The 25,129-nt window shown below is 42.0% G+C and overlaps 3 protein-coding genes across 8 annotated transcripts in view; 2 read left to right on the top strand and 1 right to left on the bottom strand.

Moving 5' to 3' along the window:
- Positions 1–346: 346 nt before the first annotated feature.
- Positions 347–19,481, top strand: ADAL (adenosine deaminase like). Its single transcript, XM_054077714.1, has 11 exons — positions 347–429; positions 1,492–1,622; positions 2,131–2,191; positions 2,954–3,041; positions 3,612–3,693; positions 4,457–4,583; positions 5,280–5,360; positions 6,291–6,429; positions 6,917–7,017; positions 7,891–9,766; positions 19,433–19,481. Exons 1-10 carry the CDS (start codon positions 385–387, stop codon positions 8,080–8,082), a joined length of 1,047 nt encoding a protein of 348 aa, XP_053933689.1. The 5' UTR covers positions 347–384; the 3' UTR covers positions 8,083–9,766; positions 19,433–19,481.
- Positions 9,777–16,684, bottom strand: LARP6 (La ribonucleoprotein 6, translational regulator). Its single transcript, XM_054077713.1, has 3 exons — positions 16,479–16,684; positions 14,272–14,464; positions 9,777–13,159 (listed from the first exon to the last, which is right to left on the bottom strand). Exons 1-3 carry the CDS (start codon positions 16,571–16,573, stop codon positions 12,086–12,088), a joined length of 1,362 nt encoding a protein of 453 aa, XP_053933688.1. The 5' UTR covers positions 16,574–16,684; the 3' UTR covers positions 9,777–12,085.
- LRRC49 (leucine rich repeat containing 49) overlaps positions 16,572–25,129 on the top strand; it is a 43,974-nt gene continuing 35,416 nt past the window's right edge. For 2 of the 6 annotated variants that reach the window (XM_054077710.1, XM_054077704.1), the window contains exons 1-7: positions 16,572–16,794; positions 19,431–19,495; positions 20,040–20,127; positions 20,812–20,994; positions 22,470–22,569; positions 23,338–23,541; positions 24,445–24,511. In XM_054077710.1, the coding sequence (XP_053933685.1) occupies positions 16,572–16,794; positions 19,431–19,495; positions 20,040–20,127; positions 20,812–20,994; positions 22,470–22,569; positions 23,338–23,541; positions 24,445–24,511 (930 nt within the window). Of the gene's footprint in view, positions 16,795–18,824; positions 18,948–19,430; positions 19,496–20,039; positions 20,128–20,811; positions 20,995–22,469; positions 22,570–23,337; positions 23,542–24,444; positions 24,512–25,129 lie in introns of those variants that run through there. The other 4 variants (XM_054077707.1, XM_054077708.1, XM_054077709.1 and 1 more) reach the window with 4 other exon arrangements.

A 25,129-nucleotide genomic window follows, 5' to 3' on the forward strand; every position in this document is an offset into this window, starting at 1 on the left:
TTCTCTGGCGGTGGGACCGCCCTGTGCTCAGCGCGGTCTGTGCTGAGCAGGTGTCTCTCCCCAGCGCAGAGCCAAGGGCAGGCAGGGCTGGGGCGGCTCCCACCGAGCGCGGGGCGGCACTGCTGGGAAGGAACAACACCAAAAGGAATCCTTGGGAAGGAACAGGACATGTCTAAGGTCTCTGGGAGAGCCGATCCGCGACCGTCAGAGACACTCTCTCCTGTCCCGGCTGCTCCGGCCGCACACGGTCGATGGCGACGCGCAGCCCTGAGGGAGGAGCGCGCCCTCTACACCTCCAGAGGAGCCCCGGGGGTGGATCTGCCGCGCTCCCGCCCCGCTGTTCGTTCCCGCCCCGCAGTTCGTTCCCGCCCCTCGCAGCCCGCCATGGCCGCGCCGCAGAGCGGCTTCTACCGGCGCCTGCCCAAAGCGGTGAGGGGGAGCGGAGCGGGGCGGGGAGCGGGCGGCGGACAGGAGCGGGACGAGAGAGGGAGGCAGACGCACGGGAGGGAGACGAGAGAGACAGACAGACGGCAGGAGTGGGACAAGAGAGAGACAGACGGGCAGCAGCGGGATGAGAGAGACATGGGCAGGCAGACAGGAGCGGGACAAGAGACGGACAGGGACGGGCAGCAGGCAGCCAGCAGGCAGCCAGTGCTGCGGTTCAGGGCTTCCTCGAGCACAGGCTTGTCCTGGGGTCCCTCACCCCGTGGAAGCTGTTCCCTTGTCCAGCTCATTCACGGTTCTTGGTGTCCAGTCTCTTTCCAATTAAATCAACTGGGCATGGATTCTCTTTCCCTTTCCTGCCCTGCTTTCCCCAAGGCGAGCCCCGCGAGGCTGTCTGGGATAACGGGTTGTTTTCTGCATCTGGAAGGGTGTGCCGCACCCGCTGTGTGTCTGTGCTGTGTCGGTGCGAGTTGCTGCAGTTTTATCGGTGTTACGGCCCTGGCAAAGCTCCAGCAGACAGCTGCCGTGGCAGGCACCGACGGGCACATCGCATCCCACCATCCTGCTGTTCTCATCCTGCTGTTCTATAAGGTGCTTTTCAGGGTTTACATTTAATGTCTGACTGAATTCTGTGGGGTAAGTCTTACACTCATAAGACTGAAAAATTTAATGTAGTCGTACGTACCTGGCCTGATTTCCAGACGTGGGAAGCGGCCGTAGCTCTTGGTCTTCACCTGGCATTGGGCACCCTCAGGGTTTAAGATGATCTGACCCCTTTTCCTCTGCTTGTGAACTTAATGCTTTAAAATAGGAACCTGAAATATAGTACTTCACAAAACTTTTCACATCAACTAGGACGGCTTTGGTTGAACCAACACATCCAACCCCATGAAGATACTATTACTAGCCAAACACAGAGAAAACCACTATTTTATTTTCAAACTCTGAGTGAAACAATGATATGAAGCACAAGGACAGTAATGGCAACAAGTTATAGAAGCCATTCTTTCCACCGGGCACAAATCCGTAGAATTGTTTTTCCTTTAGGAACTTCATGCTCATTTGAATGGCTCTATCAGTTCTGCCACTATGAAGAAACTTATGGTCCAGAAGCCACACCTTCAGATCCAGAATGGAATGACTGTGATTGACAAAGGAAAGAAAAGAACCTTAGATGAGTGAGTATACACGTCTGTGAGGAACATTTACTGAAAGTCTTTTAAGTTCAGAACAGAGAAATGTATGGCTTTATTCACTGCAGAAAATACATATTTAAGTTTTAGTTACAGTGCAATTGGTTAGATTTTTTGCTACTTGGGTCTGTACAATAACTTCTTAGATGTTTGCAACTGAATAGTGATCTCATGTTGATGAATTCCTTTTTTAAAGGATTGCACGTCTTCACTTGTAGCGTATGCTCTTCAGAGAAAGTTGACTCGTATAGTTTCCTTTTCTGGAAACCATGTTTTCCCTTGTGCTTAAAAAGAAGCTTTATGGTAATAATAGTAATAATTTCTGTTGCAAATGCATTGTTTGCATCTAAACTCAGAAATGGCCATTCAGGAGGTCTGTGTGTTTCAAGCTGCAAGCTGGTTAATTGAGCATAGCGAGTGCATGTTTTCCAAGTGTAAATTTCTTTTTTTTTTTTAATACTAATTTGTCCAGTTTTTTAACTTTTTATTTTAGATGTTTTCAGATGTTTCAGATCATCTACCAGATAACAACTCGGACTGAAGATATTTTACTGGTAAGTTAATTAAGAATTCATTTAAAACAAGGAAGTAATACACAAAGTCAAAATCAGTTGGATTAACAATACAGAGTTCCAAGTAACAATATCAACAATGGTCCCTTCAAATGGAGGTCCGAATTATTGTTGTAAAACCTATTAAGTTAGAAACACGGGCTTTTATGTAGCTTTTACATTTGATTCTTGTTAAAGCAATGATAATGATCACCATGATGCTTGGACTAATAATGTCTTAAAAATGTGATGCCTCTTTGTTGTTACCAAAGCTTTGCCCAGTTCTAGTCTCCTATTTCTTCTTTAGTTCATTACATGCCAGAACTGCTGAACTAGAATTGCCCGTTGTTCACCTCAGAGTACAAAACTGTCAAGGAGAACGGTTGCATGATCAAAATACAGAGTGACAGAAAGTGTGGAGTGGTGTAGTGTCTTCTTTGCCCTGCAAAAGGGCTTTTAGGCAGGCTTTACATTTGCAGAGAGGTACAGTGGCTGTGGAAGGGGTTATGACTGCACCAGCTGAGGGTGTTCTTGGTCAGACAAGGAGATTTTCATTTGCCCTAACTCTCTCTGGTATCACTGAGGGAACTGGAGGTACCCTCTGGGGGTGACTCCTCCAGAGATGGAGAGCCCTAAAAACATGTAGGGCCTGAAAGTTTTGCAAGTGCTTCACACCCAAATATATGAGTCTTCTAGTTGTAAAGGAAAATAAAATCAATTATAAGCATTACTTTCCTGATGTTGAATACACTGTTTCTTCATCAGATAACTAAAGATGTTATTAAAGAATTTGCTGATGATGGTGTCAAATATCTGGAATTGAGGAGCACTCCTAGAGAAGAGAAGTCCACAGGTACAGTCTTTTCTAGTTTTTATTTTGTAAGTCTGATGTGCTATAAAACTTAGGTAAGATTGACTTTGTTAGTAATAACAAAAGTCAAATTTAGTTGGGTCAATAAAAATATACTTTCAATATAAAAGCAAAGATTTAACCTTGTAAGAAGATGTCAGTTTACTATGAAATTTTTGAGGACAGGATGTGTTGATTATCAATCTACTACCCAAGAATTTGGGTTATTCGCTTTAATATGACATCGGAGTCTGCTAATACTTTACACAGCTGATGCATTTTGGTTTTTCTGCTTCATTTTAAATTTCTGTTAGACATGGTTTAATAGAAACACATAAGGAAAGTCCCGTTGTTGGTTCACACTGAGTTATTTTCTTTCAGATGCTTAGGAGGAGGCTTAGTTTAAATGTATGCTTCAAAGTAAATCTATACTTACAAACAGTGTTATAACTATGTAGATTAGAAGACTGTGGACTAACATCAAACGTGCAAAATGAAATTTATGAGGCTAGAAGAGTTGTGTCCATGACAGAATAAAATTAATTTGAGTGTTTATTCCTAATGTGTTTGCAGGAATGACCAAAAGGATGTACGTTGAAACTGTACTTGAGGGTATAAAGCAGTGTAAAGAAGAAGGCTTGGATATAGATGTAAGGTAAATAAAGCATGTGGAGTACCTCTGTTTCAAGGGTTTCTGTAGTCTGATGCTCGGTCATGGTTTGCAGGGAGGTTTACAAACCATCAGTGTAGGAGACAAAATTGTACTTAAACGAGATTACTTGGAAACAGATAATTCATATGATAACTTCCATTCTCTGTTAGTAAAAAGGAAGACAGCTGTGAAACTGAGTAAGGCTTTTCTGTTCTAGGACTGCCCATTATCTGCAACATTTTCAGGAAAAGCAGTGATTTTAATGGAAATCTCATTAAAGAGGCATTTCTCACGAGCCTGAATTAATTGCAAAGATTTTGCTTAATATGTTGCACAAGCAACCCACTGTAAAGGTGAGATAGTCCTAACCAGCAGGCAAGTTTCAGTAGGTGTCTCTGGTGGCTTGGGAGCCGTCTGCTTGCCTCTCTCATACTCTCAGTAGCAATCCTTGCTAGGTTTATTTGTGGAAGCTGGAGAGTTCTCATTCTTCCTGCGTGCACCTCTTGAGAGGCTGCTTGCCTGGTCATGCAGGCAGCAAGTGAGCGGTGTACAGTTCTCTGCGGTCCCTCGCACAGTGGCTATTTCACAGGGTAACAGTTACCTGATTTATGGCCCTCTGCACTTTGGTACCTTCAACAGTTTCCTCTACCTACTCCTTTATACTCAGCAGGGAAGGATGTGAAGTGCCATTTTTGTTGTTAATAGATCTGTTAGTCTCCTGAAATTACAGCTTCTATTTAACTCAATATTTATGTTTTTATCACAGATTGTTAATAGCAATAAACAGAAAAGCTGGCCCAGCAGTTGCTAAGCAGACTGTTAAACTTGCTGAAGAGTTCCTTCTTTCCAGTGATGGAGTTGTAGTAGGAGTTGACCTCAGTGGTGATCCCACTGTAAGTTTTTGTTTATTTTGATCTCTTCTTGAAGAGAAACATAATATTTTGTAACAGCAAGCGGTTCTAATACTTTGTTCTTAGGGGTTTTTGTGCTATGTTTGTTACTAGTTTGAATGGATTGCTTGTAATCTTGATACTAGGTTAATCCCTGTTGCTGTAAGGGACAGATACTCCAACAAAGAATCAACAGGTGAATATGTGACATAAAAGAAGGAGCCACTCAGAAGTAGTGTTTGTCGGGGAAGTGCCCGTTACTAAATTGGCCCTGTCAGACTGACTGGGTTGCAGCGAGTTAAAAAATGCTGTGAGTGGACACTAGATTAAATTTTGTTTAGATGCACCAAATGCTTATTGCGCATTAAGGAAGCACAAATGTTCGAGGATAGCTGTCAAGTTGAAATTAAATAGCTCCAGGTGATAGTTGTAGAAAGGGTGTCAAAATCAAGACAATTGCCTTGTCACTGTGGGGTGTCATCTGGACTACTGACGTTTGACCAGTTTGTCTAAATCATGCCCGTGGAGCAGAACATACTGTGATTTGCTGAATTCAAAACTGAAGTAATGGGAAAAGAAAAAGTAATTCATTATAACTGTATTTGAATTAAGTATTTTGATACTGCTAGACTTCATTATTATTGTAATAGGAGATTTGTAAAATAAGCTGCAGAATGGTGATGTGTTTCTGTCTTCAAGGCAGGACATGGTCAAGATTTTTTGGAGCCGCTCTCAGAAGCAAAAAAAGCAGGTCTAAAGCTGGCATTGCATCTTTCAGAGGTAAAGGTTTTGTTTATTTCGGTCCTTCTCTGTAATTCCTATTTTATAAAAACTTTGATGAAGCTAAAATGAACTTCTGTGCATTTTGAATGTCTCAGACCAAAGCAGTAATGGTTTGGGAACTTCTCGCAAGAGAGAAGAAGAAATCTTCAACAAGCTGTTCTGATTCATAACAGTCAAATTATTTCTTACTGTACTACATCTGTTGAGGGGTTAGGTGTGAATCTGAAAACTAGTAACATTCCAAGAAATGCACTGTTGTCTTCCTGACATTTTATTCGAAGTCATGTATAGTAAAATTTCATCACAAGGAGTTGGGCACTTCCGTGCAATCTGTTGAAGCGGTGGCCAAAGCTTAATGAGTCTGACAAATACGAAAATATTTTTATTTCTTCAGGAAATTAAGCATGATCTGTGGTGTCATGGGCCTATCGATACTACTTTCATTAAGGAAGCTTTTGCAGGGTATTCCTGCATGCTTCTCCGAAAATATATTTCTTACTGTCTTGGTGGTCTTTTGGATTTGTTTCTGTTTGGTTGCTTGGTGCGTGTTGGCATCTGGCAGTTAAAGTTCTTCATGCACCATTTTTTAAATCCCTGCTAAAAGTCTTCCTGACAGGGTACTTTGGAAACTGAAGCGTGTGAAGCTGATTCGAGACCTCAACTTAAAGTACTTCGGAACCGCAAATTGTGATCATCTGTTTTTACATACCAGTTTAGGATTATGGCTTCTTCGGTTTGTGATTCCAGGTGGACAGTCGCTTTCATACACTACTTCTTTCTTTACAGGGTAGTAATGCAGATATTTAGTCCCACTGACACTTTCTTTTGGACAAGATATGCTGTGGAAATAGAACTTGAAGTCTATTGTAATTATTTAATGTGCCATTTTATGCAGCCTTGACAGAATGTAAAATCTGTCCTCTCTAGATTCCAAACCAAGAAGAGGAGACCAGAATTCTCCTGGGCCTACCTCCAGACAGAATTGGACATGGAACATTTCTCAACTCTGCAAGAGCAGGTTCAGAAGAGTTGGTGCAACTTGTTCAACAGAATGAGATACCTATTGGTAAGAAAAAAGTTAGGACAATTACTTGGTGGTGTCTAGATTTCAGAACATTGTATGTGCTAGTGAGCTGGTAACTCTGATTATCTTTGACCAGAGGTGACTTAAAAAAATGTGTCAGTGTGAGAAAGAGACTTGCTTATGAGGGTATACTGGGAACATTTTTGTGGTTTTGACACATTTGTGACAGCAGGACACAACTGGTGCCTCAGATAAAAACAAAATCTTAACTTTTAGTTACTGTGCAAGGCTGTGTGGTCTTTCTCTGATTTGTTAGCTCCCTACATTTAATACTCGTCCATTATTTAAAAAAATCAATTACCAAACTTTCTTCAAAACATACTACCAAAACTTTGAAGCACAGAAAATCAAGGAAACAATAGCCCATTTTCATTTTCATTCAGGAACAGAAATAAGTCAGTTAATGCATCAAAAACATAACATGGCTTTTGTTTTGATATATGTCCTTGTTTCTTCGTTTTACCCTTAGAACTCTGCATGACCTCCAACATCAAAACTCAGACAGTGCCCTCCTGTGGCAAACACCACTTCGGATACTGGTACCGCATGGGCCACCCCACAGTGCTTTGTGTAAGTTTTTTCATTTGAACCGTGTATTTGGGCTAAGAGTGAAACTGGTGTGAGGTTGGAGAAGGATGTCTCCTTTGGTAGATCAGAGCTGACTTGCTAGCAATTCTGACTTTGCAGCACATCATCTGCTTATAGGAAATCCGAATGTTCTGTTTGAGAAGTGCTTGTAATACAAATGGGAGTTTTTAGTATTTCTCTTCATTTTATTGTAAAGCAAGACCTTTTTTTCTGTATAGAGAGAAAATGAGCAGCTATGCTTGCAATGAACTTCTTAACTGTTTGCTTACTGACAGATTTCTCTCAGACGTATTCGTCCATTGCCTGCATTAAAGCTTGTGCTTCCCAGGGTATTCCTGGTGTTGAATGAGTTTTCTTGAGTTCTCCTGACAACTGGTTAATGTCCTTAAATGTTGAGATGCCAGGTACTTTTGCCAGCACTGGGAGGATTTTACTATTGTCCCGTTGGGTTAAGCCCTATGAAGTGTAGCATCATTGAAGTGTGTGTATATACGTTAGAGCATTGTGCTTATTCAAATAAGTCTCAGTCCTCTATTGTATGAAGTATTTATTATTGAGCTTGCATGTAGGCATTGTTTGATAGCCATCTTTCTAGCAATTTTAATAGGAAATACTATTTTCTTGATAAATTGTGCCATCGCTTTAAGAAGTTTTCTTGTGTTTTTGAGTAATTTATTAATTTTGAGTGAAAATAGGGCAAATAAAGTATGAAATAATTACCAACAGATGAAAGAATCGTGGAATAAAATGTGAAACAATAAGACAAAACTGGTTTGTAATGTGTAGAAAAAACCCTTTTTGAAGTACAGGAACTAATTTAAACTTTTCTTTTCTTTTCTTCCAATTTAACTCCAGACTGACGATAAAGGCGTCTTTGCAACAAATCTGTCGCAAGAATATGAGCTGGTTGCAAAAACATTTAATCTGACTCGATCAGAGATGTGGGAACTTTCCTATGAATCGATTAACCATATTTTTGCTTCGAGTGTAGTAAAATCAAAGCTAAGGGAGCAGTGGTGTAAACTGAAGCCATCTCTGTTTGATTGATCAAACTGTTGTTCTCAACAGCTTGTGTGTGTCAGCTTAGTTAATAAGCATTTTTTACTGAATCCTTGGCTTTTTGCAGACTTCAGGTTTATAAATCCAGCCCATAAACTGTGCTTGTGCAAAATGAAGATGACATAAATGCATCCTTGGTTAGCAGAGGACACAAGTAAATGTTCTTTTGTAGCTGGGAAGGGCTCTCAGGTAGTGACTGAAACTCCAAATGTGTCCTCATGCAGTTTCTCTCCAGTTGATAGGACATTTTTTAAAAATACTTGAAAGGTGTCATCATACTACAAACATCTGAGAGTCAGAACAAAATAAGGGCAGAGCTTAAAGGTTTTTAAATGTCTGTTGGCAACATGACACCAAGCAGTTTGGATGATGATGCACATATTGGTATTTTGTGGTTTTTTTGTTGTTTTTTTTTTCAAAAAAAAGCTTTGAGCCATTGATTAAATGTAAAGACAGAAACAAACTTAGGGAGGATGAAATCATTATCTCAAAGGAATTAGAACCTCTGTTTCTGTTGGTGTACATGGATGACTGCAGCCAGCTATGGATCGTGTGGTGTATGTGGTGGTGCCTAGTGGTGCCCTCAGCACAGGGAGAGTTTAGACAAAGCTAAGAATTCTGGGTACCTTGGCAAACTGTGAGCTGCTTGGGGGAGATGATCCGATTCTTAGAATGCTGTTTGGAATTACCGTTTGTTTCATATAAAAATGCAATAAAAGTAGCTTCAACCTCCATGTTTTCGAACCCACTACTTAAATATACGTGTGCGCGCGTGAGATCTGCAGAGGAGATGCCCGTGTAACCTGCTGCAGGGTTTGGTGAGACTGAGTACCCCGAGCAGACCTGCTGCCTGTGTGTGGCCCTGCTTCTGCTCTGACAGCAGGCGGTGCACCTTGGATCACGCAGTGTCAGAGTCCGCTCCACGTGTCTCTGTGCATGTGCCTGTATAGTTTGGTACTGAGATATCAAAATATGTAGGAACCATATGTGTGCAACCTTATCTGTACTAAGTATCTGATACTAGGAATTGCTAGCAGCCTAGGAAGTATCCGGGGGAAGGTGTTTCATACCTAAAGTGCCTTGACATGGATTAAACAAGCTAATAGTCTGGGTTCTGCAGGGAATGCTGAATATAAAGACTATAATACAAAAGCTGTTCATGACTTCTGTTTTGGTCTTTTTTAATAATATCAGTATCAAGTAGTTAGTCTGGCTCCAAAGTGGCAAAAAGGAACAAACAGGAAAAAAAAAAAAAGACTGGGGGAGGATAGTGAAGCAGTAGGTATGGGGGTGTGGCTACCTGAAGTCCCCAGAGAGCAAAAAATCCTTTTGGAGATGGGGGAAATTATTTGAAGTAGGACTGTGATTGTATATATTCTTATCTGAAGTCAGAATAAGGCCTCATGCTGACTTTTACTTACAAACATTACTTCCCAAGAATTTTCACTGATCATGTTATTGTTATTTGATCGAGTTAGATTATCACTTGCTGCTTGATCATGTTTTTCTGTTTTTCTTTCTACAAAACTAACAGCTGTGGAAAATTTTTCCTTTCTCAGTGAGGAGCTCTCTAAAGACAGGGTGAGCAGCTTTCTGGAACGTTACAGCTGCGTGTATCTCAGTCTCGGGATAAGCAGGCCTGCGCTCCAGGGAGACGGCATTCTCATGTAAAGTAAGTTTTATAACATTTTTATAGGTTAGGGCCTTCTAATAACATTTCAGTAACACAGTGTTTTGTTTATTAGGAAAGGAAAATGTCTACTTCTGTTTGTTTACCAAGGAGTCACACTCAGTGTTCATTTTATCTGTCAAGTGTAAAACTTTCTAAAGCTAAATAAGACTCGTAATTAGCATCTGATGAGATTTTGAGCTTCAAACTTAGTGTTACACAGAAGTAAGTTTAATTTTTAAGGTTTACATGTTGACTGTGACATGAAGATATGTTCGTTCAGGGAACATAGTCCTGGTAAACGCTGCTATTTTCAACTTCCATTTTTCCTGTAAGCATACAATGTTTCAGAGATTTTTACCATGATGGACTATCACATCTAGCTCTCAGTATTTCCATTTAATTGACTTCTGTGTTGTCAAAGTACTGGCTCGAATCAGTTGTATTGCTGTCCCCAAACAGTTTGGTGCATGATGACACATGGATGCTGCGTAGTTTTATAATTAAAAAAAAACTTTCCCCGATTATTAACAAAACAAGTGTGTTCTGGATACGTAGTGAAAGAGTGCCAAAGTTGCAGAATCACTCTTCTGAAGGCTCTGTACTTACTCTGCCACTTAGATACTTGATCTGCTGCCCAGTTTTTAAAAACCCCTCCACTTTGCGTGTAACAGTATTGACAGTCTCTGCTGGCAGTGGAAGTCAGGAGGTAACTTGGAGGATTCCACTTGTGTGAGGCAAAGGAACCAGCAATATATCTGGGTGGTTAAAGGATGATACACAAGAAATTGAGGGTTCTGTAGATTGATTTCTAATTGTGTCACTGCAGTTATTTACACTGCAGAAGTGAAATGAAGGTTGGAAAGGGTGTGAAGTTTTGGAATGAAGAATCATCTGATTAGAGCTTTGTCAATGCACAGTTCCCAAGTTGTACATTAGAAGCTGAAACCTCACTTTTTTGCTGTTGCTGGGCTGTTATTTTTATGAGTATAACCTGTGAGTATAACTTGTAAGCAAAACTACAGAGATTCCTTCTTTGACTTCAGGTAGGATTACAGTTAATTTTCAGCCCTTCTTGCTGAGACTGCTTGCTAAATTCAGAGTGAACAGCGAGATAAACCTTGTTTAGTTTGTAATATTGTATAAAAAAAGACTATTGCATACAGTTGGTGTGAAGCATCACCACTGAAGTAACCATCTGCAATGGGGCAGGGACCATTTTTCTTTTTCCCAAGTGCAGCGGAAATTACGCGTAACTATTGCTAGAATTTCCTACAGTATAAGGTGAGATTTAAGTATCTACTCAGGTGCAGGTCAACTTATTTTTAAAGTAAACACAGTAAATCTATAAGGAGTTAATATTTTCATTTATTTCCATCTGATTATATGAGATTACTCTTACAGAACAGTCTTCAGTGCTCAGCATCTTTATTCACATCACACGAAAACACACACTTTGGTCCTAACTAAACGATGTTGTCTTTGGAGATGTGTGCAAGCAGAACGCCACTGCTCACGGTAGAGTAAGTTGCTCAAGAGTTCCTTTTGAGACAAATACAGAAAGTCTTCAAAATCTCTTCTCCTTATGATTAAGCTTGTAACACACCAATGCTTATCTTCATACAGCCGCTACACTGTTACTTGTTTACACACTGCTCTTCGGGATCATAGCTTTGCAAATAATGCAGTTACATTAATGATTTATATGCCTGTTTCAATATTTAGGCATTTCAAACTAATACATTAAAAAGATAATAATACAGATAAGGGCATTATGTTAATTAAGTGCATAAGATGATTAGGAGACTGGAGCATGAGTCCTGTGAGAGGCCTACGGAGCTGGGGCTGTCTAGACTGGAGAAGAGAAGGTTCAGGGTGGATTTTAAATACCATCAGTGTTTTTAAATACCTGATGGGAAGGAGAAAAGAAGATGGAGCCTGGATCGTCTCAGCAACACAGTAACACAAAAAGAGACACAAACTGAAACAAAGGGAATTCCAGCTGATGGTAAGGAAATACTTTCCTCATGTGGGAATGGCTGAAGGTGGGAGTACATTGCCCAGAGAGGCTGGCGATTCTCTGTCCTTGCAGATATTAGGAACCCTAAGTGACCTGCTATAGTGGACCCTGCTTGAGCAGAGGAGGTGGACTGGCCAGTCTCCAGAGATGCCTTACAACCTCAGCTACTCTCTGATTCTGTAACATGAATACACAAATACTTTAAAAATTAAATACTGCCTGAGTCACTCAAGTGACAGGTTTTTTTACCAGGCTTGAACAAAAGCAGATGATTGACTGGTGAAATTGTTTTAAAGAACAATTTATTCATTCTTCATATCCTTCCTTCTTTCACATCCACTGTGGAATCCTTTAGTGCCATCAGGACCTTTAGGCAGCCGCAGCACCCCTACAGGCAGACCATCTGCATTTTGTATTTTCCGAGCCAACATGGGGCTGCTGCTGGGACTCTTCTCTTGTGTTACAGTTTGAGCTTTTCTTCTCTGTACCCAGGGGCTACCAGAAGGCGTGATACTGCTATCCGAGGAATAATCTGTACCTTGCCTTGGAATTTCATGGCTAGTGCTTAGGTTAAGCTTGCTGTCTTCAGCCAGTGGAGACTTTTTGGTTACTTTTCTTAGTGAAGATGGACTGTTCCACGGACTTGATCTGGGTGACACATTAGGACTCAAATGGTTTGTTGGGTGAATGACAGGGCTCAAATTGTTCTTAGTATTCATTGCAGTACTTCTGCGTCCCGACAGTGGTGATGTTGGATTACTCTCTGGATCAGAAGAGCTGTTTGCTGAAGATTCCTCACCAACAAACTGCAGCTCCTCAATTCTCTTATTAAGGGATCTAGCCTTCTTAAGACTCTTGCTGGTGTCTTCATCACGGTTCTTGTCTTTGGGAACTTTTTTCTTTGGAGGTTTCATGCCTATTAAGACAACTTTCATGCCAGTCTCCTCCTTTTCAGCACACATGAAGTCATGAGCACGTATGGCAGCATCTACATCTTCAAATTCTACAATTGCACATTCCTGAGTTCCCAGTTGGGTGTATCGATTGCTGACCCTCCTGATATCGGGTGGTAAATCCCTACCAGGCTTGAGGATACGAACTGATGCTATTGCACCAAAAGTTACAAAGGCTTTGAGGAGATGCTCCATCATCCTTTCTTGCAAGCATCCATTTTCTTGTTGCTTGTTAGGAGGCTGCAGCTCAGAAATCACGTAGATATCATACACCAGTAACATCCTGGTAGGGAGGTTTTCACTTGGAAACACTGGAACTGGAGTATTTCTTCTAACCTTTCTGTTGTCGTCACTGAGCTCAAGTGTGTCCGAGTACTTCAGTGCATAGGCTGTGGTTCTCCAATCACGGGTAAGGTGTTTCACCTTGAAGACAGACACGGGTTAAGCAACACAATTGAGCAAACCCACTCAAATTCAGCACAGAAAGTGCAAGGCAGATGCAGGCTCCAGCCTGGAAAGCTGGATTTAAGTTTCGTGTAGCAAACTTGAGTGAAAAAGTCACAGTTTTCCTGCTGTAATGGGCATTGATGTTCTCCTGTACAGCTCATGTCCTGTTCAATCTACTGAAAATAGGAACTGCAGGTAAATCTCAAACTGAAAATCATTACTTTATCTTAAAGCCTGCTCAAGGGATATTTGGTCATTCCGTATCTAGGTTTGACCCGTGACCACAATGCATATTCTGTGGGTTTTATTTTGTTAAATTTGCCAAACAAGTAGTCTTGCCAAGTTTAGGACTTCATTTTATTTAACCAATTTTTCCTTCTTCAAAAATCTCAGTTTAAAAAAAACCCCGAACTCCTCCATTTCTAAGAACTGTTTTTAAGAGTATATCTGTTATCAGTATAATCTGTTTGAAGTGAGCAGAAGAAACTGAGAATACCTTGAGACTGAATAGTTCTGTAAAACAGTGAGACGTAGAATCTTGACAGAGTGTTTCTAATGTAATTTTAGAAGTCAGCTACATACACGTTTTTACATAGGAGTTCCTAATGTAAAACCAAAAAAACAACACCTCACCTTTAAGTGAATTTAGTTACCAGGTACTTTCTACTCTAAATTTTTGCATCTCCATACATTTGTAAAGGTCAGATTCATCATCCCTTCTCAGAGACAAGAAAGTTACTTCACCGGGATTACTTAGCCCCTCATGAGTAGCTGATGTAGAAATTAGTTTTATCCACTATCCCATTTACTACGCCCTACTCACTCCCAGAACGATAACGTAAAAACATGGTTGCTTTAGAGCCTATGATTTCCCTAGCCAATCGTGAACGCGTTCAGCAGTTGAAGTTCTGGATGAGAACAAGCATAGCCGTCACATCAGAACTGCATCAGCCCTTGAGAGAGGCAGATAAAGACAACAACTGTAGAGCCATCTCTACAAAATAAGTTCTTCTCATCTCATCTCTCCTAACGTCTTTAGATTCATCTGGCTTACACAAGGCACTTCCAGTATTAGAAAGTTAGCTTACCTTCTTAAAAGAAGTGAGGAGCTTAACACTGACATAGCCCATCTTATTTCTTCTCACGTGCTTTAGAAGGAAGGCGTCTTTCTCAAGGTTCTCATCTGAGAAGTAATATTCAATCTGTGCTACTAACTTCTGAATCAGGTCATTTTCTGGTGGTTTCCAGTTCTGGTCACAGTCATCATCATTTTCCCCACCACTGGAAAACAGTTAAATCAGTCTGTTAATAAATCCTCATCTTACTTGAGTGAATTCAAATAGTCTTTCAAAATGAAAACGCATAACCGTAGTGCCAATTCCAACTTCCTTTACACATCGGCACTGAACAGGTATCGCCCTTCCCATCTGAGGCAGGTGGCCAGCTCAGAGGATGAGGCTTTCCAGTCAGCATAAGGAGTCAAGTTCTTGAGCTCATTCCAAAAGCTGATCTCAGTGTAGAACAATGAGACATCTACACTAGCATCTTGAATACACTCTGCCACCTCAAAACCTACACCGAAACAGGAAATGCAGGTGTACAGGTACTTGGTGCGATACAGAGTTCTTCCAGTGACGGTGGTTTATTTTTCAGTATGAAGCTATTAAAAACAGGCTTGACACCTATGTCTTTAATGAATAGCATTGCATACCAAAATATTCCAACTTGACAAAACCACGATTTCTCAAGCCTTGTAAGTGCGTGAATGCAAGAGCCGGAATCCAAGGAGTAAGAAAGACTAAAAGGACTATTGAATCTTTAACAGGTCACTTCCAGAGCGCCAAAGTAATTTAAATAGCAGTTTACCAAAGGGCTTAAGCTGGATGTATGTTTGAGATTAAGGACTTCGATGCAGTAGCAGCTTATGGACATCAGGAACAGCTGTATATGCAAACATATGCAGGCTGCTAAGAAGTCACTCTCATTTCCCATCATGTTGTCTAGGTGTCTGTGCAAAATGGAGCACTACTGAACGTCCTGTCCCAAAAAAAGATACTGCAACTATGGAGATAGAGCAACTTTGAGATAAACTTCATTCCACATACAGTTATAGCTGTATGCTTATTGCTGAAATATAAACGACCGCTGAAATCGTTATTTAGAGTTGAGGCAAACAGTTTACCCAGAGACTACAGGCATAACTGGAGCTCTCCGAGGGCAAGGCAGGGAGGTGGCAGGCTACTCAATCACATTGTCTTGTGTAGTTTTGTTCCAGAGATGAACCGCAGGCTGTGATCTCAATGCCGACCATCACGCTGCCCAGGTGTATGGAAATTCCATGTACAGCAAATGCAGAAATGTGTAACTGGCTCCGTACTAATGATCAACTGGTAGTACCTCTAGGTTATCAGCTCTACTACAACGGTAGTTGATAAGCAATGTCAGTCAAAATTAACAGGGAAAAGTGCACAGTAGTAATTCACAATTATCATGCACTTCTTTCTTTATTCAGAGATTTGGGATGGATGTGCTTGTCTAAGCAGATAGGATAGACTGAAACCCAGCCTTTTAACATGGTGACTCATTGGCTGTTAGTCACACAAGAAGCTAAACACATCTGCACCGAGATTAGATTTTAGGTTTTAAACTAAAAATACTACTTTAGAATGTCCCTCTGATAAGTTTTCTTTTAGACAGCATTTTCCAGACACTGTTCGTTCTCTGGCGATGGGAACGCCCTGCTTAAGGCTTCTGGGAGAGCCGATCCGCGCCCGTCAGAGGGACTCTCTCCTGCCCGGCTGCTCCGGCCGCACACGGCCGATGGGCAGCGCTGCCCGGCCCTGGGAAGGGCGCTCCCTCTCTGAGCCCCCAGAACGAGTGGACTGAACCGCATTTTCGGTACCACCACCGCCACCATCCTCAGCCCCGCTTCTGTCACAGGCAGGGAGAGGGGGATGCCGAGGGGGGAGGTACCACAGCCCGGGGAACCCACGTCCCGCTACAAGGGGATGCGCGGCTCCCGGCCGTTCTATCCCGAGGGGATGCGCTGATCCCGGCCGTTCTATCCCGGGGGGGATGCGCTGATCCCGGCCGTTCTATCCCGGGGAGGATGCGCTGATCCCGGCCGTTCCTTCCCGGGGAGGATGCGCTGATCCCGGCCGTTCTTTCCCGGGGGGATGCGCGGCTCCCGGCCGTTCTTTCCCGGGTCGCGCCCTCCCCGCCCTCGTTGCATCATCCCCGGCGCAGCCCCCGCGCTCCCGGCCCCGCTGCCCGTCCCGCAGCCCCGCGGGCTCACCTGGAGCGCCCGCAGCGCGCCGCGTCCTCCTCGTCGTCGCCCTCGGCCAGGCGAATGGTTACGGCTCCCGGGCTACCCGGGGGCCGCCGGGCCATGGCGCTGCGAGGCACGGCCCGAGGATGCCCGCTGCCGCCGCTCCCCGCCCCGGCCGCAGGGTCGGTCCCTCCCCCGGCCGCCCTGACCCCTTCGTGCTCGGGGAACTTCGAATCGGGCCAGCAGGAGACCGGCGGCGCCGCCACGGGCTTCCCACCGCTTCTTTTTGTTAGAAGAAGGGGCCGAGAGGAGACCTCCTCGCTCTGTGCAGCTCCCGGGAAGGAGCGAGGTGGGTGCTGGGCTCTGCTCCCAAGGGTCTTTCTCCCAAATGATGGGACGAGAGGGAACGGCCTCGAGCCGCGCCGGGGCAGGTGCAGATTGGGCGTCAAGAGGAGGGGCTCAGGGACGTGGTTTAGTGGAGGTAGGAATGGTTGGACTCGACGATCCGAGAGGTCTTTTCCAACCTGGTGATTCTGTGATCAGGAAAAATTTCTTCACTGAAAGGGTCCTTAAGCCCTGGAACAGCCGCCCAGGGAGGTGGTAGAATCCCCATCCCTGGAGGGGTCTAAAAGAGAGGAAGATGGTGTGCTCAGAGAGATTATTTAGCAGTAGACAGGGATGGTTGGGCTTGATGATCTCAAAGGTCTTTTCCAGCCTAGGGATTCTATGGTCTCCTTGTACAGCCCCGGGGCTGCGCCGCTGTGTCCCAGCCAGAGCGCTGTGTTTCAACACGCTCAAAAAGGTTACGCTGGGATAAGCGTGGTTTAAATACGGAGGAGGAGATTTGGGAAAACAGAGTGCATATATGTTATTGGATAACATACATGGATTATTGGTTATATGTTATGTTTGTAGAGCACTCTTCTACCCTTCTGCACGGTACTTAAAAGGAGTAGAAACATTTCACTAAAAGAACTTAGTAATATGTGGAGTCTCCTTTTCTGAAACACTGATTTCTGATTTATTCTGAATTTGAAAACAATCACATTGTATTTCAGTGGGCTGTTTTAGCTAATAAAGTGAAATGAACATTCATATTTTCAGGATTAGATTCTAAAGCATTTCAATTTACCATGTAAATATAAATTCTTCAGCCAGGAAGAGCTTTCTTTCAAATGCTATCTGGACCCAAACTGCTGAGTGCACGCTGGCCCTTTAAGTCTCCGCCTCATTTGTGGGATCTCTGGCTTCGTTTGCACAATCCATCTGAGTTGTACTCCACTGTATTGCTTCAAGGCTTCCTTCTTAAAAGTTTGGATTGGCAAAAAGCAGGACTGTGCTCCGGGGCCAGTTCGTCTCGTCACTGTGACAAACCGTCCTTGTGAGTCAGGTTTGCTGGCACGAGCCCATAATGGGATTACTGATGCGCCTCAGTGCCTTTGGCTTTTTTTGCTTAGCATGCCTTAAGCAATGAAATATTTTGTTTGTGAAATACGCTTACAGGCATCAATAACTGAATCTTCTGTCCTCTGCTCGTGGAACAGTATTGTGGGATCCGTTTTGGTCAGAGCATCACTTCGCTATTGATTTCAGTGGGAGCAGAAATAAAGCCACGAACCCCACGTTCTAGGAGAGTGCACGGATGTCAGATTTTGTATTTGAGTTCATGGGAGCGCTTTGCCTCCCTGGGTAAGAACCAGGTCAGGGCCAGTATGAGCAAAGAGCTGTGTTGCGCTGCAGCTGACCTAAATGATGATGGGATGTGATGATGTGCTTGAGAGCAGCCCTGCCGAGAAGGGCTTGGGGTGCTGGGCCATGACAAGCTCCACGTACCCTGGGCTGCATCCAAAGCAGCGCGGCCAGCAGGTCGAGGAAAGTCATTCTGCCCCTCTCTTGTGAGCCCTCGTCTGGAATACTGTGTCCAGTCCTGGAATCCTCAACGTAAGAAGGATATGGAGCTGTTGGAACGGGTCCAGAGGAGGGCTACAAGGATGATGGGAGGGCTGGAGCACCTTCCATAGGAGGACAGGCTGAGAGTTGGGGTTGTTCAGCTTGAAGAAGGCTCTGAGGAGGCCTTTTAGCCACCTTCCAGCACCTGAAGGGGCTGCAGGAAAGCCGGGGAGGGGCTGTTCATAAAGGCTTGTGGTGACAGGATGAGGGGGAACGGGGATAAACTGGAGAGGGGCAGATTGAGACTGGACATCAGGAAGAATTTCTTCACTATTGAGAGTGGTGAGGCCCTGGCCCAGGCTGCCCCCTGCCTGGCGGGGCCGAGGCCGAGGCCGCTGCAGGGGGCGGTGTCGCTGCCCCGGGCGGGGGGGACGGGGCGGGCCGAAGGCTCCCTTCCAGCCCAAATCACTGGGCGGGGCGCGCGCCGCGCTTGCAGGAAGCGGCGGTTGCCGCGGCGACGGCGGAGGGATTTCCGAGCGGCGGCGGCGGTGGTGGGTTGACATGGTGCCCAGCAAGTGCCGGCCGGGCAGGGGCGCCCGGGCCGCGGTAGGTGTTGCGGCCGGGGTGGGGCTGGGGCCGCGGCGGTGTTCCTCCGCGGGTTGGGGGGGTACCCGGGCGGCTCCCCCGAGGGGCTTCGAGGCGGGGGTACTGCCTTTGTCGCCTCAATCCCGTTAGGGCAGCACGTTTTGTCTTTGTAAACGAGAAAAATCTCATATAAATGCATCATAATTTCTCATGTGTTCTCTTAAATATATTCCCATAAACAGAAGCGCCTGTTTCCTTCGCAGTCAGGATGGTGTCCCCATTAAAATCACACTTTCCCTGTGTTTTTTAGTATTTTTAAACTAAAAATTGTTATTACTTAGCGCTGAGATGTATTTTTTATCATGGTTTTGCAAAATAGTTGCTTTCTTGGCAGATTTAGCTGTTGAAAATACCCTTATTCCTTAAAAAAGCTCCATCCGTTATTTCATATCAACACTCATTTCTGAGAAATGTAATATTCCATTTCTTTTTCTTCCAACCTACAGGTTAATAATTGTGGCCTTCAGTTAGTTATCCAGACCTCATCAATAACAGATAAAAGCAAACCGGTAATTATTACCTTTTCTTCTGTAGTTATATTGATGCAGTTGGGTGGTACGGTGAAATTCGCATGCTTTCAGATAGGAATCGCCTTTTCAGTTGTAATATGTTGACTTTTAATGTAATGCCTGATGTATCTGATACTCTTTCGGTAATTTATTTCATCCTATTAAATACACATAAATTAAAAACATGGGGATGTACTACAGCCTGCCATGAGCTATGTATATATCTATAGATATGACTTCTCAGCCTTCCATTTATACATCTCTTCCTCCTATAATTGTGGTACACCTTATAGGGTGGGTTGTTTTTTCTTTGTTTAGTCAAGTGCAGATGAACATGCTGGTAACCTCCATATTTTCATTTTGTTTTTCACCAGTGGAACATTTCAGTCATAGTATCTTAATAGAATGAATACTGTTTTTATTGGAGCAAGTGTTTTCGTAGTTATTAAAGAACTGTAGTTGTTAGTAAGGGCAGCGTTTGTCTGTGTGAAGACATTATTTGCATTTCAGAACTTTAACATTTGTCTTAAATATTGTGTTGCAGTTTGAATTCAGGATAAATAAAGAGCAGTCATCTTTCCACAATAGACTTCTGCAGCATGATCTGGAAAAAAACTATTCGGGAAGGCAAGGTGATATTCCGTAGGGTTTGTTTTGTTCATCTTGTGTTTCTTTTTATGAACTGCACAGTGAAGAAATACTGTATTGTGATTAAAATGTGTGAGTGAAAACTTTTCCTAATTGGCTACAGGAATTCAATGTAGTTACTCCGGTATCACATCCTCAAACCGCTATCCTTCCACTGCCTAGGAAAGATGGCTTTTTTTGATTACTTTTTGTCCCTCGTTGTGTCCATGGAAGAGCATCCTTTCTTCTACCTACAGAGCCACAGTCTATCAAACGCCCTTACTGCGCATTCCCTCAGAAGCCACCCAGTTCTCTACTGTAACATTTTATGGGATGGTTAACGTTTTAACGTATTCAGACAAAATTAGTTTTCTTGTTCAAAGCCCTGATGTGAAGAGTTTTCCTGTTGTGCTTGTGTGCTTATGGCTTTGTGTTTGGCAGTATCACTACTAGCTGCGGTGAAGCCTGGAAGAACCTTGAAACAGAAGGCTCCTTGGCACGCTGCTGCTGCTCGCCTGTCAGATAAAAACAGTGATTGGTTAGGTTAGATTACTGTGATTATCATGGCAATTCATTCATTCCAGGAAAAAAAAGACCAACAGCTGTTCAGATTAAGTTAATTTTTGGGGTTATTATGCAACTTATTATGGAGTAAATGGTCTGCAGTTTGGTTTTGTTCCCCCCCACAGGAGACCAAAAAGTATTAAGTCCTTTGGTGCGTAATAAGCAGATACACCTTCCCGTACCATCCAGTCTGACAGATCTTTCTGGGCTGGAGTTGAAGCAGAACGCAGGTTATTTATTGGGATTTGGCGAGTCTTCCGTTCACACAGCTACAAAATCCAGATCCCGACAAAACAGCCGTGCTTCGGGTAACAGTGGAAACTTCTCATTAGTCCCTTTCTTTTTTTTCAAAATGGATGTCTCATTGAAAAATTATGAGCTGTAGGGTGTGCTGCTGGTGGCTGTCAGCATGTGTGACTGAATAGCAAAGGTTGCCTACTGTTCCCTTTGTTCTGTTAACCTCTCTTATTACCTATTGGCAGGAAATATTTTCCAACATATAATACAGGCATTTAAATACAGGATGTTTATATACCTTTCTTTAACAGAAGGGCAGTAATAGAGATCTTTCATTTGTGTCTTTGTTCTTTTTTATAAGGAAAAAGACACTGTACTGCCATCAAGTCATGTTTCAAACTGATTTTTTTAAGTGTCTGGTCTTATGCTTATTGGTTTAAAAGCCTGAGCAGCAACTAATTTGAGACATTTGCAGCCGTGTCAGTTGTTTGGGTCTGGTGTCGATTTTTGTCGAGCTGTTTTTCACTTTGAAGGATACATAGAGATGTTAGTTGTTATACTGTTTTTTTATAGTAGGTAATAGAAGATGTAGGACTGATTGGGCAACAAATTGTTTTACTTTTATAGGTATTTCTTCTAATGGCATGGTTTAGACAGGGATGAACTCTGTCTCTATAGCAATAAAGCAATTTATCTTCCTTTATTGAAGAATTAATGTTTTCCTGGTTAATATATTTGATGTATTTGAAGGATTGAAAATAAGGAGGGAGTGTTGAGCCTATAGTCTTGTGGAAGCGTGCATGCACAATGATTTTGGAGTCAGACTCAGTGATCTTAAAGGTCTTTTCTGACCTAAATGATTCTATGATCTATTTTTGACCAGTATTTTTCAGGGGATCGTTTTCCTACTAAGCCAAAGCAAGTGGAACACAATTGTTGATTTATTTTTGCACGTATTTTTAGTTATCTTCCCTCTTTCCGCTTATATTAACAAAATGGGTAAAGATGCCTAGCTTTGTAAATATATTTTAAGGGGCTGTCCGTTTCTTTCTTGATAACGGAGTGAAATATAATACCAATGATGACTTGGTGTTGCATGCATTTACTTTTAAAAGACTTGGCATTAACTTGTGGCTCAGTGGGAATATTTCAATGTTCTTGTGGTTTAGTTTCTAGTTATATCAACATCCTTTTGATCTGTGTCTTTAAATTAATCTTAAATTAGATTATATCTTTTAAGTTCAGATACTGAAATTGTGAAACAATTATACAACCTTACTTTAAAGCAACATTGGGTAATACTAATCAAAACAAAAGCATCTACAAAATATCCACATGCAACAAACTGTTGCTAAAAATCTCTCAGAAATGTAAAGATGCACTTTGGAAAGAGGGTGCCGAGCATATAGGTGAAAGGAAAAGCTAACTCAAAGGCACTTTTGTGTACTAAGCCTCTTAATAAGAAAGAAAAATATGCTTTTGTTATCTGTAGTTAATGATTTTTTTAAGAAATAGTTTTTGTTTTCTCTGTATGGTTTTCTGACAGATAACACAAATTTTGGGAGCAGTTCATCAATATCATTTCCTGTATTGCAACGTACGGCTGAAGAGAAAATACTGAACTGTGATAGACTGACTCTGGAAAGGTGAGAAGGCTATGGAGTACGCACACCGTAGAATGTGATTCTTGTCTCTAAAGGGGTGTCTCAGTTGGTTCTAATCTGATACGTCTTTTTTCTTTTTTTTTTTAACCAGGACTGAAAGACATGTAATGGGTTGGGTGGATTTTTGGTTTGTTTTGGTCCTGTTTTTTTTGTCTTCTTTTGTCTGAAGGGCGTAAGGTTCATGTAGTCTGAAAAGTTTTCTCAGATCAGTAGGCAAGCCAGGTCCAGTAAAACTAGAATAGTTTTAAAATACAAATAACCATTTTCAGCATTTCTGCTGAAATTACAGCATTTCCTGTATCTTTTACTTTTCACATTAACACTTATTCCATGTGTTTATGTTTCAAATGTAAAGCTCTATAAACCAAAGGAAAAATGCATAGACAGGGAATGCTGAATTCTGATCTAAACAGGCTGCTGATGTGAGATCTGATGAAAAAATTTTAAAAATTGGCTGTTTGTGTATTTTTAAATGTGCTCACAACATGAAACTCCCATGTAGTTTCCATGTAGCACGCAAACTGATTAAAAGGACAGGCTTTCAGGGAACTTTGGAAGCACTTTTGCTATGTTTTCATCCTAGTTTTCTTTTAGTAAGGAGCTCGTACTTAGAGTTTTATTAGCAAACCTATTTAGGTTAATATTACCTTAATCAGAATAATATTCTTTCCTTGTGTCTGAGTGACTAGAAGGTGGGTGATGGATTCATTACTTACAAGTGTTTTTTATTTTGTTTCTTTTTCCTTCCAGGCAAAAACTCACAGTGTGTCCAGTTATTGATGGGGAAGATCATCTTCGTCTTTTGAATTTCCAACATAACTTTATAACCCGGATCCAAAATATTTCTAATCTGCAGCATCTTGTTTTCTTAGATTTATATGATAATCAGATAGAGGAAATAAGCGGACTTTCAACTCTTAGATCTCTAAGAGTTCTTTTGTTGGGAAAGAACAGGTAAAAAATAATTCTACCTTAAAGCATGTTACTTTGTTATGGTGTAACAACTGTGATCCGTCAGTGTTAGGGTACTTTCAGATTGTTATGTTGGCTGTGAGACCAGGGAGCTGGTCCGGAACACTGGCTGAGTGTTAGGGTTCCTGCTGAGGAAGCACACGGTTTTCACTTGTAATGTTCTTCACACTTTACACAGTGCAGTGTGTTACTACAGCTTATTGTTTTTATATGAAAAGTCTCACCTGTAGAAATTAATTGTGTCTAAACACAAGAGCGAAATATTGTGAACTTTGATTGGATGTATTATACATTTGCTTTTTTAATAATGTTTAATATTACTAGCCAGTAGATGATGCTGTTGAGTATAGAATAACTTAGGTTTGGAATCTGAGAAAATAGTACAGAATGGAAGAATTTTAAGACAGTGAAGTTGTACAAGAGAAGAAATACTGCTGAATGCTTTGAGGGATTTTTTTTCATTCTGTATTCTTACATTAACCTCTCAAAAGCCTGTATCACCACAGTTTCTTTAAACTGGTTTTGAATTAACTCTTTGCCAGTAGTGAAGTTCTGTTTTTTTAAAGATTATTGTTTAGGTATCTAGATAGGTTGGTTGTTGGCTTTCTTTTCTAGTGGTGGAAGTGTTTCTTCCCTTGTTGACCTCTTAGAAGAGTCACATACATACTGCCACTGTTGCCTTGTTGACTGTCAGAAAAGAGGGTGATAGGCTAAGGCAGACTCTGTCGTTTATGTGGGGTTCTTTTACATAGTTCGGAACTTTGTTATTCTTCTGTTACTCTTGGTAGGTGGGAATGAATGGCTACGTGTTATAGTATCTGGAAAATTAAAGACACTTTTTGTTTAATATGAAAATTAATTTATGTCATAATTGAAATTTTTCAGAATAAAGAAGATCTCAAATCTGGAGAACCTAAAAAATCTTGATGTTTTAGATCTTCATGGGAATCAGGTACAGTACAATGATTTGATTATTTCCTTTTCTTGCATAGACATCATGCATTTCTGGTGTCTTTTATCAAACTACTGCTTTTTGAAAGGGAACAGGTACCAAATTTTGAGCTCACTGAAATCAGTAAATCAATAAAAAGTGCTATGGTATTATTTTGAATCTTGGTATCAAATTGTTTGGGCCTTGTACTTCTGGAAAGTTACAGTGATTAAAATGCAGAGTCAACTGAGTATAATAGTATTCGCATACAGAATAGTGACGTTAGCATAAGCGGTTGTGGTGTAGTTGAGGTAGCACAGTCTTAGAAGTCATAGGAGAATTTCAGGTCCCATTGAGTGTTGCTTTGTTTCTCCTGTTGCTGATGTTACAGAACAAGATCCCTTACATATCTCTTGAAGACTTAAATTTGTACAGGAAAAAGGCAGAATGGGTCCCAGCTCTTGAAGGATTCGTGCTTCCAAACAGGCTTAAGTCACTTCATGTCTATCCAGTTTTCCTGATTTGAGACTAAACTGTCATTTGTGTTTCAACGGATGCGTGAAGTTTTTGTTGTAGTACATGTAAGAGGAAGATTCTTGTTTAATGGGTATGTGAGGAGCAGCATGGAGTATCAAGAGC

The sequence above is a fragment of the Cuculus canorus genome, chromosome 12 (assembly GCF_017976375.1).
Source record: "Cuculus canorus isolate bCucCan1 chromosome 12, bCucCan1.pri, whole genome shotgun sequence".
NCBI lineage: Eukaryota > Metazoa > Chordata > Aves > Cuculiformes > Cuculidae > Cuculus > Cuculus canorus.